General features: G+C 42.8%; 1 protein-coding gene across 2 annotated transcripts in view; it reads right to left on the bottom strand.

Moving 5' to 3' along the window:
* The window catches only part of EYA3 (EYA transcriptional coactivator and phosphatase 3), a gene marked incomplete in the record, with an annotated part of 181106 nt that overhangs the window by 79759 nt on the left and 83994 nt on the right, over nt 1-17353 (bottom strand). For both annotated transcript variants that reach the window (XM_073616250.1, XM_073616251.1), the window contains 5 exon segments: nt 394-568; nt 3959-4035; nt 10394-10522; nt 15786-15928; nt 16719-16785. In XM_073616250.1, coding sequence (XP_073472351.1) covers nt 394-568; nt 3959-4035; nt 10394-10522; nt 15786-15928; nt 16719-16785 — 591 coding nt within the window.

Below are 17353 nucleotides of genomic sequence, written 5' to 3'. Positions count from 1 at the left end.
GTTTAGTAATAAGCCTTCAGAGGGGAAAGTATCATAATAACTTTTAGCGTGAAGACCCTGCACCAATGTAGTCTAGTAATAAGCTTTCAGAGGAGAAAGTATCATAATAACTTTTAGCCTGCAAAAGGATAGACTGGTGTGTGTGTGGGCTAATAAAGAAATCAGAAGTGATTTTGGCAAAGAACAGGTAAACTAAAGAGAGGGTAGAAGTATCAACTAACATTTTTAGTGCCGGATGGGTTTTTGAATATCAATAGCATTTTAAGAGTATTAAATTATTTTTGACCAGAATTTATTGGGTCTGAAGAAACCTTCGTTCATATTGCTATCCTGTCATATACTCTCTAATTTCAACAAATTCTGCATACATTTGAAAACAAACGATGTACACACCAGAAATTGGCGTTTGTATCTGCAAAGGGGAAGTACTGTCTGTTTTTCTCTCTTGAAAATCTGGTGTCACAGGGTTGCTTTCTGTAGGCCCAGGGGGTGATACTGTTGTGAAGTTTTGGTTTGGATAACAATGCTGGTACTGATTTTGTCCAAGGATGGTATATGTGGGATATTCCTATAAAAGTTAAAAAAAAAAAAAAAAAAGAGAGAAATAGACATACAATATTTTCAGTGGATAAACATTTTTAATGTACTGTAAAGGTTACTAGAAATATTTTTTTTCCTAATTTCCAATCTCTGTTTGTTTCCTGTTCCATTACGGCATTTTTATATGCAGGTTTATAGATTTTTTTTCCCTGTAAAGGCTATCTATTTCTTGTATGTTAACCTTAATTTCAATAGCTTGGGACTACTTTTTTTCTTTGTTTATCACAAAGCACATAGTATTTCTTTTTATTTATATGGCAACAGCAAAAAATATAGAAAACACCTTGTTATCCTGCCAGTCTCCTTTATAAAGACCCCCTTCCTGTTTATTTCTGACCACTGTAAGCACATCCATGCTAGCGTGTTCAGTTGGCTTTCTTTCTTCCAGAATGGGAGCTACAGGATGCAATGCTGATGCATAGTCATAGTATGCCTGCAGTCCCATAGGCAGTCTGCTGCCACCCAGCCCTTTACAAGATGAGCGACAATGGCTCCTGTCAGAAAAGAGCAGCTGCACATTTGCATACTGGAGTGGACTAACGGCCATAATATCCCATGCACATATTTATATGAAGAATGTGTGATGTCAGGAGAAACTGCTGATCGTCACAAGCAGTCTCCGACCCACACTCGTAGCAGCTGGATTAAGAGCTGAGGAGTAGTCATGTGATACATGTAAAATATGCCAAAAAATGTATGAAGCTGGAAATATTTGACCAGCTGAAAGAAAACCCAGTGTAAACAAACATGGAGTTGCCGTTTAAAGCCTATAGGGTACCTGTACAGTAAACACTAAAAAAAATATTTGTGCATCATATATATGCTTAAGAAAAATTAACTGGTCACTGAAATTTATGAACAAAAACCTGCAGAACTGAAGCCAACCTGATGAATTTATGGGAATTAGGAGAATCTTTTGCTGCTAGTAACTGACGGTGAGGTATGGGGCAAATTGTGTCTGCTGTGCAAACACTGGGAGGCTTCATGAGCCCATAGAACAGAAGGGCCCAAAAAAATGAAAGGGGTATGTGTCTGGTGTGTCACCATGATACGAATTCTGTGTGGACACATTCAGGTTGCTTCAATACTATAGTGATTAGTGAATCTCAGATGACCTGTTTCTAGTTGTGGCAGTACAGTGCTGATTGAGTCTGTGCAAATGTGTGTTTGTTTCCAGAACAATACTGGGTGTCTCTGCAGAGTTTTCTGGTTCTATTGGTACAGTACTTATGTCGTTTCCAAGGACATGCTTGTTTTGATACAAGTTCTAAGAGTATGATTATGATCTTGCTATTTGTTTAAAGTGGTTGTAAAGGCTCAAGGTTTTTTTACCTTCATGCATTCTATTATGTATGAAGGTAAAAAACCTTGTGTGTGCAGCAGCCCCCCAATACTTACCTGAGCCCAATGTCAATACAGCACTGTGCACGAGAGCAATGGCTCTGCCTGGTCTTTTCCTCCCCATTGACTGAGCCACTGGCTTCCAGTAGTGTCAATCACAGCCAGTGAACAAGCCTGCTTGGGTGCCCCTATAGAAATCTGCTTGCTATGGGGGCACTCAGCAGGAGGGAGTGGCCAGAAGCGTCAGTAGGGGACCCAAGAAAGGGAGGAACAGGGCTGCTCTGTGCAAAACCATCGCATAGAGCAGGTAAGTATGACATGGCTTGTTTGTGTTTTTTTAAATCTGCCTTTAATATCACTTTAATGCCTGGTACACATGAGCTTATCGGACGAATGAGTGTCTTTTTTTTTTGCATGCTAATCTCATATTGAAAATGAAGAGGTTACTAAAGTTACGAAAATTCTCATGTGACCAAACAAAAATTCGGAAGTGATGTAATGTATTGTATTATATTTTTGAATGAAAACTGTACTGATTTCGGGTCTGTCCCATCGCATAATTTTGGATGAACTGTCGTGATCGTCTCTCAAAAGCTGTGTACCAATGATCAGATTATTGTACAAAAGCTTTGAAAGCAGTATTTTTCGTACGATTTTCTGATCATGTGTACGGGCCATAGATCTTGGTAATTTAGTTTTGGTTCTGTATGCTGTGTATGGGTGAGTTGGGAGTAAAACAAAAACAAAAAGGTAGATGGCCTAGGGGACAAAAAGCATAAATCCGGCAATAATAATAAAGAATAAAAGTTGTCCCAATTAGCACATTACAGCTACAGGGAAAACAAGTGACATGGCGGCTAAAGGGGGTGAACCCACAAGCATGCAGTGGGAGACGCAGGCATCCAACACACTCTAAAGTGTCAGATGCAGAGGATTTCAGTTCTGCAAGAAAGCAAAGATATAAGACCCTGGTAAGTAGTAATACTTTTTATTTTTTTTATTTTGAGGCCCGGTTCACACTTGTGCGATGCGAGAACACCGCAAATCCACTGCGGGTTCCCGCATCGCACCGACTCGCATGTCAGTTCACACTGCCATATGCGAATCGCTGGGGAGTGTCAATACATTGTTCAAGACACCCCCAGTTCAGCTTGCATATCGCACTGCAAACTGACATGAATCGGATCGCATATGTGTGAACACACATGCGATCCGATTCTGGTACGAACAGAAAAAAGGGTCCTGTGCGTGCTTGGACCGAATGCGGTGCGATATCAGCCATACTATGTGTATGACTGATATCGCACTGCACAGACATCGCATGTAATGTGAACAGCAGTGCGTTGAGAATTACATGCGATGTCTGGCATCGCACAAGTGTGAATCGGGCCTAATGGGTGCTTTTTTTTTTTTTTTTTTTTGCTAGTAGTGTCATTTTAAAAAGGGAGATGCAGTTACCATGTGCTCAAACATGGGCTAATTATGTCAAAAATGCAGATATAAATGTAGACATGATGTGAAAAGCATTAACCTTTACACGAATATAAAGAAACACTTAGCTGTAACTAAATTGAATATACACTGCCATGATGGCCTCATTGTTTGACACGCCTATGGTAAGATCTGTGTTACAAAGATACATAGTATGCCTTAAAGTAGTAGTAAACGACAGTTGAAGAAACTGCTGAGAGGGCTTCCATCTTCCCCCATTCTGTCTGCCGGACCTTCAGAGCGCATGCGCCGGTGACGTCACTCTGAATATCTCCTAAACGGTGCAAGTTTTGGAGATATTCACAGTACCTACAGGTAAGCCTTGTTATATGCTTACCTGTAGGTATAAGCGGTATAACAGATTTTACTACCACTTTAAAAAAGACATGTACTACACACTGACAAGTGTTTGGCTTTAAGTAGATAAAATCTACTACCTTCCACATTTTAGCATACACAGAGAAAACTGAATGTACACTTGCCAGAATTATAAACCTTCAGGTTCAGGTTAAGATATGGCTGTTACCTGGTTTGAGATGCTGGTAACTGTCGGGGTTGTGATGTTTGTTGGGGATGTGCTTGAAATTGCATTTGTAGTAGAAGCTGTATGAAAACAGTATTGTTGAATAAATATGAAATTATAAACACAAAAAAATAAAAATAATAATAAAGAAAAAAAAAAAAAACTACTACTAGCAACTATATCCTGCATCAAAATGAACGTAGCTTATCATAAAGGGATTTTTGTATTTAGGCATACCGATACTTTCGGTCAAGTACTCGCCGTTCCCGAGTACTGATACATACACAATGAAAACGACACAGAAATGCACGAGATCCGAACAGGAATGTGGTGCGATTTCTGTCCCAATCTCATGCAGTTTTCCAACTGCTCCTGTGTAAACCCAAGCTTGTCAGTGATTTCGGCCTGGGTTCACACAGGAGCAGTGCGGGAAACCGCATGCGATTCAGGCCGGAATCGCACTACATTCCTGTTCAAATTGCAGTATGTGTTATCCTGATCTGTACTTTTGATGGGCTTTGTGTAGCTAACACTACTACTGCCATCGCCATGTTGGATGGCGTTTATGTTTAAAAATTAAAACTATAAACGCCTATAAAAATAAAAATTGCACGTGAATCTTTGCACTGTTATTTGCACCCATCAACTTTGTATGGATGCAAATCACACCGCAAAGTATTGGTTTCGGGAGCATTTTCACGAGTACAAGTACTCATGAAAATACTCGGTACCGGCACCGATATGAATACCGGTATTGGTGCATTCCTAGTATTCACCTTAATACTAGGGTATGAAAAGGCACAGACCAGGGTGTACTGATCCCATGGAGCCAACAGGGCAGCCACTGCTTCTGCTAGAGAATCCCTGTACATGCAGACAAACCTGTTCAGTTTCTTGTTAAACTTGTAGTGCAGGAGGTCCATATCCAGTGTCTTCCACCTACAACACACGTACTGGAACCACTCTGGGAGTAGGGACCACTTCCCTAGATCCAGGTACTGCTAGTTGAGGAAACCTGCCTGCCAACCGTTTACAGCCTGAATAATAGGATTTTTACAACAGCTTACCTGTAAAATCCTTTTCTTGGAGTACATCACGGGACACAGAGCCATAGTACTATGTGGGTTATAGGTCACCTTCAGGTGATGGACACTGGCACACCCCAAGACAGGAAGTCCAATCCCTATATAACTCCTCCCTCTACAGTTTTTGTAGCAAAGCAATATACATGTATTAGAAGAGGGGAGGGACCTCTGTGTCCTGTGACGTACTCGAAAAGGATTTTACAAGTAAGCTGTTATAAAAATCCTATTTTCTTTATCGTACATCACGGGACACAGAGCCATAGTAGTTACTATGTGGGATGTCCGAGAGCAATGCCAACTGAGGGGAGGGAGACAAAACAAAACAAAGGTCACCATGAGACTCAAGGACTTATACTGCTGCCTGCAGCACACTACACCCAAAGGCGATATCCTCGTGCCTTTTTAAATCCACCTAATAGAATCTGGTAAATGTACGGACTGAAGACCAGCCTGCGGCCTTGCAGATTTGGACCATGAAAGCCTGGTGATGCACTGCCCACGAAGCAATAACAGCCCTAGTGGAGTGCGCTTTGATTTGAGAGGGTGGAATCTTCCTCTTCACCATAAGCTTGTGCAATTACTTGCCGAATTCATTTAGAAATGGTAGATTTTGATGCTGCCTGTCCTCTTTTAGGACCTTTAGGCAACTCAAACAAAACAACCGTTTTTCGAATCTGAGCAGTCGCCTTCAATTAGACTTGGTCACATGTCCAGATTCGTCCCACCTACTTCCGGATTAGCTGGTTAGCTAGACGCACGGAGTGGAACGCACGCCGCATGTGCGATGTGATGCGAAGGGTTCTTGACTCTACTCACCCTGACATGCGAGCAGTCCCAGTGCCGGGTAGGCACCGTCCAATGTAAGAGGCCATTTGGCTATTTTTATTGTTCTCTAATTTTATATATTAAACGGTTTTACGCTATGAGGATTCCTTTTTGTTTCTCATATTTCCTATCCTGAATGAATGGGACGGGAGGGTTCAATGCCTAAAGTACCATCCAGCCTTCCAGCCTTCATGTGAACAGGCACAATCCTGTACAAGCACTAATGACTTTCTTTTTAGTTAAAGTCATTGGTATCTGGTAAGCAGATATCTATTACCTTCAGGTGTTTTTCCTCTTGGGTGACGGAACCTTTATATCAACGCTTAAATTGTTGCATTTGTGAGGATCCATGTGTCTGCTGTGATGTTGGTTTCAACTGCTTTGCTCTGATCTCTTCAATGGATTGGGACTATTAGACATCACGATTTATTCATTTCACTTGCATTAATTTTGTTCAAAAAATTCTTTTCACTGGATTCTTTAATTATTATTTTTTTATTGTATTTTATATTATTTTTGTAGCATAAATCATGTGTTTGTGGTATCACTAGTTTAGCACAATCAACACCACCCAGTTCACTGAGACTGATTTGGTTAGTGAGTGCACTTAATGGCAGAAGCATATGTTTGTTAGGTCTCTAGCGCCCCCTATTACACACCAATTCAATTAGACTTTGACTGCTCTCACCACATCCAGAGAATGTAGTGACTTCTCTTCCGTAGAATCGGTTCTGGAAAAAATGAAGGTAGAACAATATCCTGGTTTAGATGAAAACCTGACACTACCTTCAGTAGAAAGTTAGGATGAGGACGCAATAATACCTTATCCTTGTGAATAATTAAATATGGCTCTTTACAAGAAAGAGCAGCCAACTCTGATACCCTTCTAGCAGAAGATATGGCTACCAGAAAAACGAGTTTCCTTGTCAAAAGAACCAAGGGAATATGCTGTATCAGCTCAAAAGGCTATTTCTGCAATGCCGACAGAACTAAATTCAAGTCCCAAGGGTACAGGGGTGACTTAACCAGGGGATTAAGACGCGTTACCCCCTGAATAAATCTACGAACCAAAGAATGCGAAGCAAATGGTCGTTGAAATAATACCGATAAGGCCGAGACCTGGCCTTTGATAGAAATGAAGCTGGCCTTGAGTACTAATCCCATCTGCAGAAAGTCAAGGATTCTACCTATGACATACTTCCTGGGGTGCCAACCCCTGCATTCACACCAGGACACATATGCCTTCCAGACTCTATAATATAGGATTCTGGAGGCCAGCTTCCTTGCATTAATCAAGGCAGAAACCACTGAACCTGACAGTCCACGCTTCTTCAGAATGTGGGTCTCAATAACCAAACCGTTAAATTTAGCGTTTGTAAGGTAGGATGGAATACCGAACCTTGCGAGAGAAGGTCTGGACGTGGTGGTAGGGTCCATGGGTCCCCTACCGCCATCCTTATGATGTCTACATACCAAGATCTTCTGGGCCACAAGAATCACCGACTTCCCTTCCTGCTTGATCCTGCGAAGAAGTCGTGGAAGCAGCAAAATAGGAGGAAATGAATATATCAGTGAAAAACGATTTCACGGGAACACCAAGGCATCTGTTCCGCAAGCTAGCGGATCCTTTGTTCTTGACACAAAGTTGTCGATCTTTTTGTTGAACCTGGACGCAAACAGATCTGCGTCTGGGATCCCCCATCTTTGGCATATTGCCAGGAAGATATCTGGGTCAAGGGACCATTCTCCCAGGAACAACTGCTGGCGACTCAAGTAGTCCACCTGCCAATTTTCTATTCCTGGAATGAAGACTGCCAATAGGCAAGGTACATTGTTTTCTGCCCAAGTTAGGGTACGATTCACCTCTCTGGGCCACACGACTTCTCTGGCCCCCTTGGTGATTGGTATAGGCCACTGCCGTGGCATTGTCGGATTGGATCCTGACAGGACCAATTCTGTAACCTGATTGTCCAGGCCCTCAGGGCCAAGTGCGCCGCCCAAATCTCTAGAATGTTGATGGGCAAGGTCACTTCTGATCTAGACCATTTCCTTTGGACAGTCGCCTCTTCCAGGACTGCTCCCCAACCTGAAAGGCTGGCATTTGTTGTTACCACCTTCCAGGTAATTGGTATAAAGGATTTTCCCTTCTGCAGATTCTTGGTTAACCACCACCGAGGCTCCAGTGCACCCTTGGAGACAGACACATAGGAAAATCTAGAGCTTGGACATTCTTGTTCCAAGCCGATAGGATACTGTTTTGCAGCAGCCTCGAATGAAACTGAGCATAAGGAACGGCCTCAAATGAAGCCCCCATCTTTCCCAACAACCTCATGCAAAGTCAAATAGAAGGATTCATCTTTGCCTTGACCACCTGAATCAGTTCTTTTATGGCACTGATCATCGCCTGGGGCAAGAATACCCTTTTCTGGGCTGTATCTATGAGCAGACCCAAGTATTCTAATCCCCTTGATGGTTTTAAGGAGGATTTCTCTAGGTTTAGAATTCAACCTAGGTATTCCAGGTAGTTGACTGTGGTAATCATATTTTGGTCTAAGCGGGCCACCGACTGGTCTATCAAGAGCAGATTGTCTAGGTAAGCTATAATCGTTATATCTTGGGCCCTTAATCTGGCTAGAGGAGGGGCCAGGACTTTTGTAAACACTCGAGGTGCAGTAGCTAAACCAAAAGGCAGGGCTACAAACTGAAAATGAAGATTTTCTACCTCGAAACATAGCTATTTCCGGTGAGCGGAAAAATAGGCACATGGAGGTATGCATCCTTGATGTCGATTGACACCAGAAGTGCTCCACCTTGTAGGATGGAGACCACTGATCGGATTGACTCCATGCAAAAAGAGTAGATATTCAGAAACCAATTTAGATCTTTGAGATCTAGAATGGGTCTGACATCTCTATTTGGTTTTAGTACCGTGAAATGGTTTGAAAAAAACCCAATCCCTGCTCTTCCATGGGGACCACTGAGATAAATTTTTGGTCCAATGCATGAAAGAGGGAACTCTTTCTCTGGATCCCTGGGAACTTTTGATCTGAGAAATCGAGGAGATGGGGACTTTCGGAACTCTAGTTTATACCCTAGAGTTATTGAGGAAGTCACCCATCTGTCTTGACACTCTTCCTGCCAGACCATGGAGAACTGCAGAAGTCTTCCCCGGGGGCGCCCCTTCATAAGGAGGCTTTAGTATGTTGTTTTGTAGATTTCCTCCCCCAGGACTTCTTTTGTCCCTGGGGTAGGCCCTGAGGTTTACCTCTTAAACTTGACGGCGGAGGCCATTGTGACTGCCTGGAGGCAGATGCCCCTGGCACCGGAGAGTGAGCTCGTTTAAATTAAATACGTTTACTCCTCCTCCTAACTGGCAAAAGGGTACTTTTTCCACTAGAAAATTTTTTGGATGTATTTATCCAAATCATCCCCAAACAGCCATTCACGTGAAAAGGAAAACTAGCCAGGAGCTTTTTGCATGGCGCTTCGGCTGACCAATATTTCAAACATAAGATTCTATGCATATGCACCAGCCCAAGCATAAGGCGCGAGGCCTGAAGAATAGAATCTCTAATGGCGTCTATTGCAAAACAGAACGCCGCTGGTAGCTAAATCGGCTAAATCCTAGGCCTGCTGATCAGGAATAACCTTGAGCACCTGTTTAAACTGGTCTCACAAGGATTGACATACACCAATTGCTGCCAGCGCAGGCTGAGTTACTGAACCTGCCAGAGATAAAGTGTTTTTTAATAGGAATTCCAATTTTTTATCCGTTGGATCCCTAAGCATTTGAGCATTGTCTACCGGACAGGTCAAACTTTTATTCACAGAGGATATAGCAGCATCAATTGCTGGTATCTACCACTTCTTAGTGAATTTTTCCTCCATAAAGTGTTGAAAACTTTTTAGGAGGAAAAAAATGCTTATCTGGGTGATCCCACTTAGAATACATAAGCTTTTCCAGCAATGAATGGACAGGAAAGGCATGCACAGCTTGAGGAGACTTTAGCGAACCCAAACAAGAAGCGGGCTTATCAACCGACTCAGTTAAGGGTAGCATAAATGTGGAGTGGACCAAACTCAGTAAGAGATTGCACCATCAATCTTTCAGATTGTGAAGCTGATCCTTCTGCATTTGACCCCTCAGAAGAGAAGAGGAGTCATCAGCCTCTTCACGGTCCCCTAAGGAAAATTCATCTTCTCCCGCCCCCAGTTCCTCAGTTTGAGGGTCCTGCGTAATGGAAGGACCTGTCGCATTTTGTCCCACACTGGGATGCGATTAAAGCCGCTAACCTTTCCTCCAAACTTATCATGGTTGAGGAAAAAAGTCTCTCCAGTGACCATCAACTCCTCTGTGTCCTGTGGTGTATGATACAGAAATCTAACTTAGTTAGCTATGCACAGTATTTCATTTAATACATACATGTCCACTGTACTATAACTGATACATTTGTAATTTCCTGAGTTTTGCAAGAGATAAACCTAATTTTACACTCACAAGCCAAGAATAATAAAGAAAATATTTTACCTTGAACAGGGTAGGAATATAACACAGAGCTGGTTTGGCTGTTGGTAACTGAGGAGCATGTCAAAACTGTTGGGGAATTTAGTGTCTGGATTAAGCCATTTTCAGACTTGACTCCCGGCCACAAGGCACCTAAATGCAGAAAAATGCATAAGGGTGAACTCTAGAAGTTTTAAAATAACAAATATATCATACTTACTTCCACTGTGCAGCTTGTTTTGCACAGAGTGGCCAGAACCTCATCTTCTGGGGTCCCTCAGCGGCTCTCTCGGCTCCTCCCCGCATCAGATAACCCCCTGGGAGAAGCTCCCGGGGGGGTTACCTTGAGGGCGCGCTCCCGAGTCCAGCATTCATAGACGCCAAATGCAGGACTCGGCCCCACCCCCCAGCGGCCGCGTCATTGGATTTGATTGACAGCAGCGGGAGCCAATGACTGCGCTGCTATCAATCTATCCAATCAACAGCCGAGAACCCCCTAGCAGAGAGACGGCGCGTCCCTCTGCTCGAGGGTTCAAGTTCGGTCACTGACAGGTGTTTTTTCACCTCAATGCATAGGATGCATTAAGGTGAAAAAACACTAACCTTTACAACCCCTTTAAAGCACTATGTGAAGTGTATAAATAAGGGTGTAATTCAGCAAGGCAGAATACATAGGGATATGACATAGCCGCCATTCAATTTCTGTATTTTTTGAAGGACTAAATGGCAATCAAGATAAATGCACAGAAGAACTGTGCCATTCTGTGAACTGTGAGGTTCATGGACCACTACTGTCAAAGGGGTAAGACTGGTAACCTTTTGGAAAAATAAAAGGAAATGAACATAACCTGGTGACTTGGTATATGCATGTACAATCTGCCCCTAATCCTATATATACTGTACATGGATGAATGGAATTTTTTCATAGCAGTAAACTGACAAGCTCTGCCTGAACATCCCCAGAGTCCCTTTCTGCTGGCTGCCTTGTGCCATAGTTCCATTTTGGGCCTCTAATTATACCCAATTGTATATAATTGTGCATGGAAGGTCAGGACAGAGAGGGGTAGTTAATACAGTATAAATTGACTATAACATAAGTATGCATGCATGTCTTGACTAGTCTTCATTATTATAACAGTTATCCAACCATTAATCCACTATTTTCCTATTCTATCCAACATAATACTAAAATCGAAGTAACATCACAATCACTGCTGTGCACTTTAAGGCCTTGTTTACACAGGAGTACCACAGCCTTCACCCATGCAAGGGCCACATTTACCAGCAGGAGATGTACAGGTGTTCAGAGCATCCCCGTGCAGCAAGTCCCGCTCATGTCAATTGGGAAGCAATGGCTGCATGCACACGGCTGTTGCTCCCAATTTGATAGCTGTGCGAAAGTGGGTACACGACTGTAAAATGGAGACAGACAGTGTGCATTCAGGGCCTCACACCTGTACAGCTTCAGATTGGGGAGAGATGCTGTCTCCCTGCAGCCACTGCATCCCAATTGACATGAATGGGACTGCCTGCACGGGGATACATGAAATCATCTTGTGCAACCTCTACTTGGGCAAACAAGGCCCTCGCACAGTAGTACATTGTAATATGCCTGTGTGAATAAAGCCTTACAGAACATGCTCTTATATAATCATATGTACTATGTTTTAGTACATCAGTCTTTGTGGTTGACTTTGAAATACGATTGTTTCAACTACATTCTAACCTAATGTACTTGCAGCAATGTATGCAACGAAGATTCAGCACTGTGCCAATGTTTTAGGCAGGTGTAAAAAAACAACGTAGATAAGTGATGAAGGTGGCACCACATAGTAGAAAAAATAAAAACTTATTTATTAGATATATCTAGATAAAAATCACAGGAAGTACACACAGTTTCAGGACAGTCAGTAAACGAGTTTCACACAAGTGCTTATTCATTACTGAAATGATAGTGTTTAACCACTTGCCGACCAGCCGCCATCATTATACTGCAGCGGGTCGGCACGATCCCGCGAGCCGTCGTAGCTATTCGTTGGCTCCTTTAAGCGGGATAGCAGGGGCGCGCGCCCGTTGCACTTGGGGGATGCTGATGCTCAGGACAGGGGGTTGTGATGACCGCCGGCCATGCGCGATCGTGGGCACGAGAGGCAGAACAGGGACGTGTGTGTGTAAACACACAAATCCCTGTTCTGAGAGGAGATGCAGATCGTGAGTTCCTAATAGCTAGGAACCACAATCTGTCATCTCCTATAGTCAGTCCCCTCCCCCTACAGTTAGAACACACAGTCAAGGAACACAGTTAACCCATTGATCGCCCTCTAGTGTTAACCCCATCCCTGCCAGTGACATTTACACAGTAATCAGTGGATTTTTACAGCACTGATCGCTGTGTAATTGTCAATTATTCCAAAAATGTGTCAAAAGTGTCCGATGTGTCCGCCATGTCGCAGTCACGATAAAAATCACAGATCGCCATTACTAGTAAAAAATAATAATAATAATAAAAATGCCATAAATCTATCCCCTATTTTGTAGACGCTATAAATTTTGCACAAACCAATCAATATACGCGTATTGCGATTTTTATTACCAAAAATATGTGGAAGAGTACATATCTGCCTAAACTGAGAAAAAAAAAAAATAGCTTTTTAAAAAAAATTGGGGATATTATAGCAAAAAGTCCAAAAAACAAGTAGAAAGGCGCAAAGCAGGTATACCTCACATAACAGATCCTAAATAGTCCAATGTCAGGGTAGGTGTATGTAGATGTATATAGATATATATACAGGAGGAAGTCTATCAGGGCTGCCACCAAAAAAAGACCAGAAGCAAGGTCCAATAGGCTGAGGAAGATAAAACAAGGAAAAGGGGCGCCTCTGAGTATATATCAATAATCATTTATTTACAACAAACAATATCCACTCACATGGAAGACTGTAGTATTGCGTTCCGGTGCATCTCTGAGTAGAGAAGAGGCTGGAGGACCACAAGTCTCAGCAAGTCCGTGCAGTGCTGGTCACACATCAAGTCCTGGCAGGGATGGATGGTGGTGGCAGAACACGGTGGGAGCTCCCTCGGGTCTCCAGATGGCACTTCAGGATGGGTGGTGGGTTAAAATGACATAGACCAATGGTCTGTGGGTTCCAGGGAGGGGATAAGGGGACGTCAAAGCCGATCGCCGGGCGCGCTGCCGTCTGAGGCTCGTACGGCTCCGTGGAGAGAGATGGTGACGGCCGTACAGGGAGCCAGAACGAGGCTGCGACAAAGTACCCCGAATTAGTGGGTCCTACACTAGTAATAGAATGGAAGATCTTCCATTCTATTACTAGTGTAGGACCCACTAATTCGGGGTACTTTGTCGCAGCCTCGTTCTGGCTCCCTGTACGGCCGTCACCATCTCTCTCCACGGAGCCGTACGAGCCTCAGACGGCAGCGCGCCCGGCGATCGGCTTTGACGTCCCCTTATCCCCTCCCTGGAACCCACAGACCATTGGTCTATGTCATTTTAACCCACCACCCATCCTGAAGTGCCATCTGGAGACCCGAGGGAGCTCCCACCGTGTTCTGCCACCACCATCCATCCCTGCCAGGACTTGATGTGTGACCAGCACTGCACGGACTTGCTGAGACTTGTGGTCCTCCAGCCTCTTCTCTACTCAGAGATGCACCGGAACGCAATACTACAGTCTTCCATGTGAGTGGATATTGTTTGTTGTAAATAAATGATTATTGATATATACTCAGAGGCGCCCCTTTTCCTTGTTTTAGCAAAAAGTCCAAAATGTGTTTTTTTTTCAAAATTGACGCTCTTTTTGTTTATAGCGCAAAAAATAAAAAAACGCAGGAGTGATCAAATACCACCAAAAAAAAGAGCTCTATTTGTGGGGAAAAAAGGACGTCAATTTTGTTTGAGTACAGCGTCGCATGACTGCGCAATTGTCAGTTAAAGCAACGCAGTGCCGTATCGCAAAAAGTGCTTTGGCCATTGAGCAGCCAAATCTTCCGGGGCTGAAGTGGTTACAAACGCTGTAAATTAAGAATGCTTTCAGAAATAGTGAAATAGAAAAAGGGTTTTTTATTTTTATCAATTGACAGAAGAGAGATCCAAATCAAAATCAATATTTGGTGCAACTACCCTTTGGCTTCAAACCAGCATCAATTCTTCTAGGTACACACTGTGCTTGTGTGTACAGTATTTAAAGGAATGTAGGTTGTTCCAAACATCTTGAAGAACTGAGCGCAAATCTTCTGTGGAAATAGGCTGCCTCAAATCCTTCGGTCTCTTCAATGATGTTGAGATCAGGGCTCTGTGGGGGCAAAACCATCACTTCCAGGACTCCTTGTTTCTTTACACAGAAGATAGTTCTCTTAATGACATTGGCTGCATGTTTGGGGTCCTTCTCCTGCTGCAGAATACATTGGGGACCACGAGCCTCCCTGAAGGTATGGCATGATGGATAATTACCTGTCTGTATTTCTCAGCATCGAGGACACCACTGATCCTGATCAAACCACCAACTCCATTTGTAGAAATGCAGCCCCAAACTTGCAAGGAACCTCCACCATGCTTCACGGTTGCATTCGGACACTAATTATTTGGCAAACAAATTGCCCCCTGCTACAGCTAAATAGTTCGAAACTGTGGTGTGGAAACATGGCAGCAGCTGCTCTGGACTGATGAGTCAAAATTTGATGTTTTTGTGCGTAGTCGAGTTGCTTAGCCTTGTTTCCACATCAGAAGTATGGCTTTGTAGATGCAATTTTTCCAAGATGACCACCTCCGGCCAGACTTCTCTGGACAGTAGATGGGTGTACCTGGGTCCCACTGGTTTCCACTAGTTCTGATGGCACTGCTGGACATCTTCTGATGTCAAAGGGAAGGATGTGTTTTTCATTTGCTGCATGAAGTTTCCTTCATTGCGTTTACAGTCTTTAACGTTGCCGGGTCAATGGTGTCCACAATGCTGAGAAATATAGGCAGATACTTATCCATCATACCCTCACAGAGCCCTGATCTCAACATCATCGAGTTTGTCTGGGATTACAGAAAGAGACAGAAGGACCTGAGGCAGCCTAAATTTACAGAAAATCTGTGGTTATTTCTGCAAGATGTTTGGTACAACCTGCCTGCCAAGTTCCTTCAAAAACTGTGTGCACAAGCACCATGTGTACCCACAAAAATTGATGCTGGTTTGAAGCCAAAGGGTAGCAACACCAAATATTGATTTGATTTTGATTTTTCTTCTTTTCGCTCACTTTCCATTTTTTAAATTGATAAAAATAATTAAAATATTTTTGAAAGCATTCTTACTTCACAGTATTTCTTCACACCTGCCTAAAACTTTTGCATAGTACTGTATGAAGAACGTTAAAAGGCCTTCCTAGTCAAAATCACAAAAAAATAAACACTTACCAAATGGAGGTAGACCGTAGGTTTGTGTTGCCTGAGGGTATACTGTATATGGCTGAGATGGCTGCAAGGATTGATACTGAGTTTGACCAGCATATGCTGGAATTGTTTCTGATACAGGTACAGAAAGAATGTGTGTATACGGCCTGAAAAACAACACAACACAAATGTTCCAAATGCACCAACACATTTTTTAATTTTGTCCATCAAATAGAAAAATATATAAACTTTAAAACGCATAAGTGCAGCCAAAATAAGAAACAGAAAAATCAGCACAAGGGACATACAACTTCTGTGGATGAAACAGGACATAAGAAAGAATGATGGGTGGATGATTGAAAAGGTCCACCCCCTCCACTCATATATCAATTTTCATTCATAGAAGCTGTAGTACGGCTTCTATGAATGAAGCAGCTGGATGGATGGGGCAGCTCACAATCCTCCCAATGATAACATTGCACAGGCAAAGCTGTATACAGGCAGGAAAAGCCAAACGATATGACAGTTGTTAGCCCTGGAAAAGCAGGAGAAAGGAGTTGGGCAGAGGGAGCCGCAGCAGCAGACTAAGCTCTCCTAAACCTTGTGTCTGGCACAAACACAAAACATATGACAGAACAAATCGCTCCTAATTAACAAAATAGACTTGTGTCCCTTTTTTCACCAAGAGCAACATCTGCTTGTTTTTTCAATTTAGAGGGCCGGCTCCATTCTTTGTTAATTCCCCCTATATTTCTATAATCTAAAAGGTTCCAAGCAGTACGCATAATCGAGCAATTACGATACCTTTCAAAATTACTAACAGACCTTTGTAAAGACAGACTTTATTATCAAACCTATTGATATTCATTATTCACCAAAATATTCTATAATGCAACAATCAAACTTTCCAAATACAGTAGAATACAGTCATGAATAGTGGTAGGAGTGCGGACTTACTTAGCTTGATACAACTGGGAGGTATAATCACCAGGAGCTCGGGCCATGTAGTCAGCACAGGGAAGGACTGCAGAAAGAAAACCACACTAAATATAGTTTACACAATCTAGATACTGATTTACCGACAGGAAGACACATTTGCACAAAATTAGAATATTGGATCCAACACTCCAGCTCACCATGTCAATTCATAGTATAGAACTAGGGAAAAAGGAATTAGCTGACGTGATCTTTGCCTTCTTTTCTCCATCATGAGTTATGCTTTTAATTAGTTAAAAGACAGTGGAAGAATTGTACTTACTTAAAAGTTACAAAGTAGTATTTAGCAAGTGTTACTTCATAACTACCTATTGGGGGGGGGGGGGGGCAGGTTTCACACACAGCTAACGGAGTGTGTGCATATCTGGGAAGCCAACTTCTGGCTGTCAGATGGAAGCAATCTGCCGCCTTCGCAGCTGCCAGATTGCTTCCAAATCCCCAAGAAACGCTTTTCAGACCCCTGAAGTCTCATTACAGGGAACCTGTCACCAAAAAAGCATCACATGGGGGACTTTTTGTCCCCTAAATGAAAAAGAAAGTTAATTGTAAAAAAAAATAAATAAACGTTCATCCCAAGCACATAAAATCCTCCCCAA

This window comes from Aquarana catesbeiana, linkage group LG02 (genome assembly GCF_042186555.1).
Source record: "Aquarana catesbeiana isolate 2022-GZ linkage group LG02, ASM4218655v1, whole genome shotgun sequence".
NCBI lineage: Eukaryota > Metazoa > Chordata > Amphibia > Anura > Ranidae > Aquarana > Aquarana catesbeiana.
The sequence above is the reverse complement of the archived record's forward strand: the minus strand, read 5'-3'. Positions and strand labels throughout refer to the sequence as shown.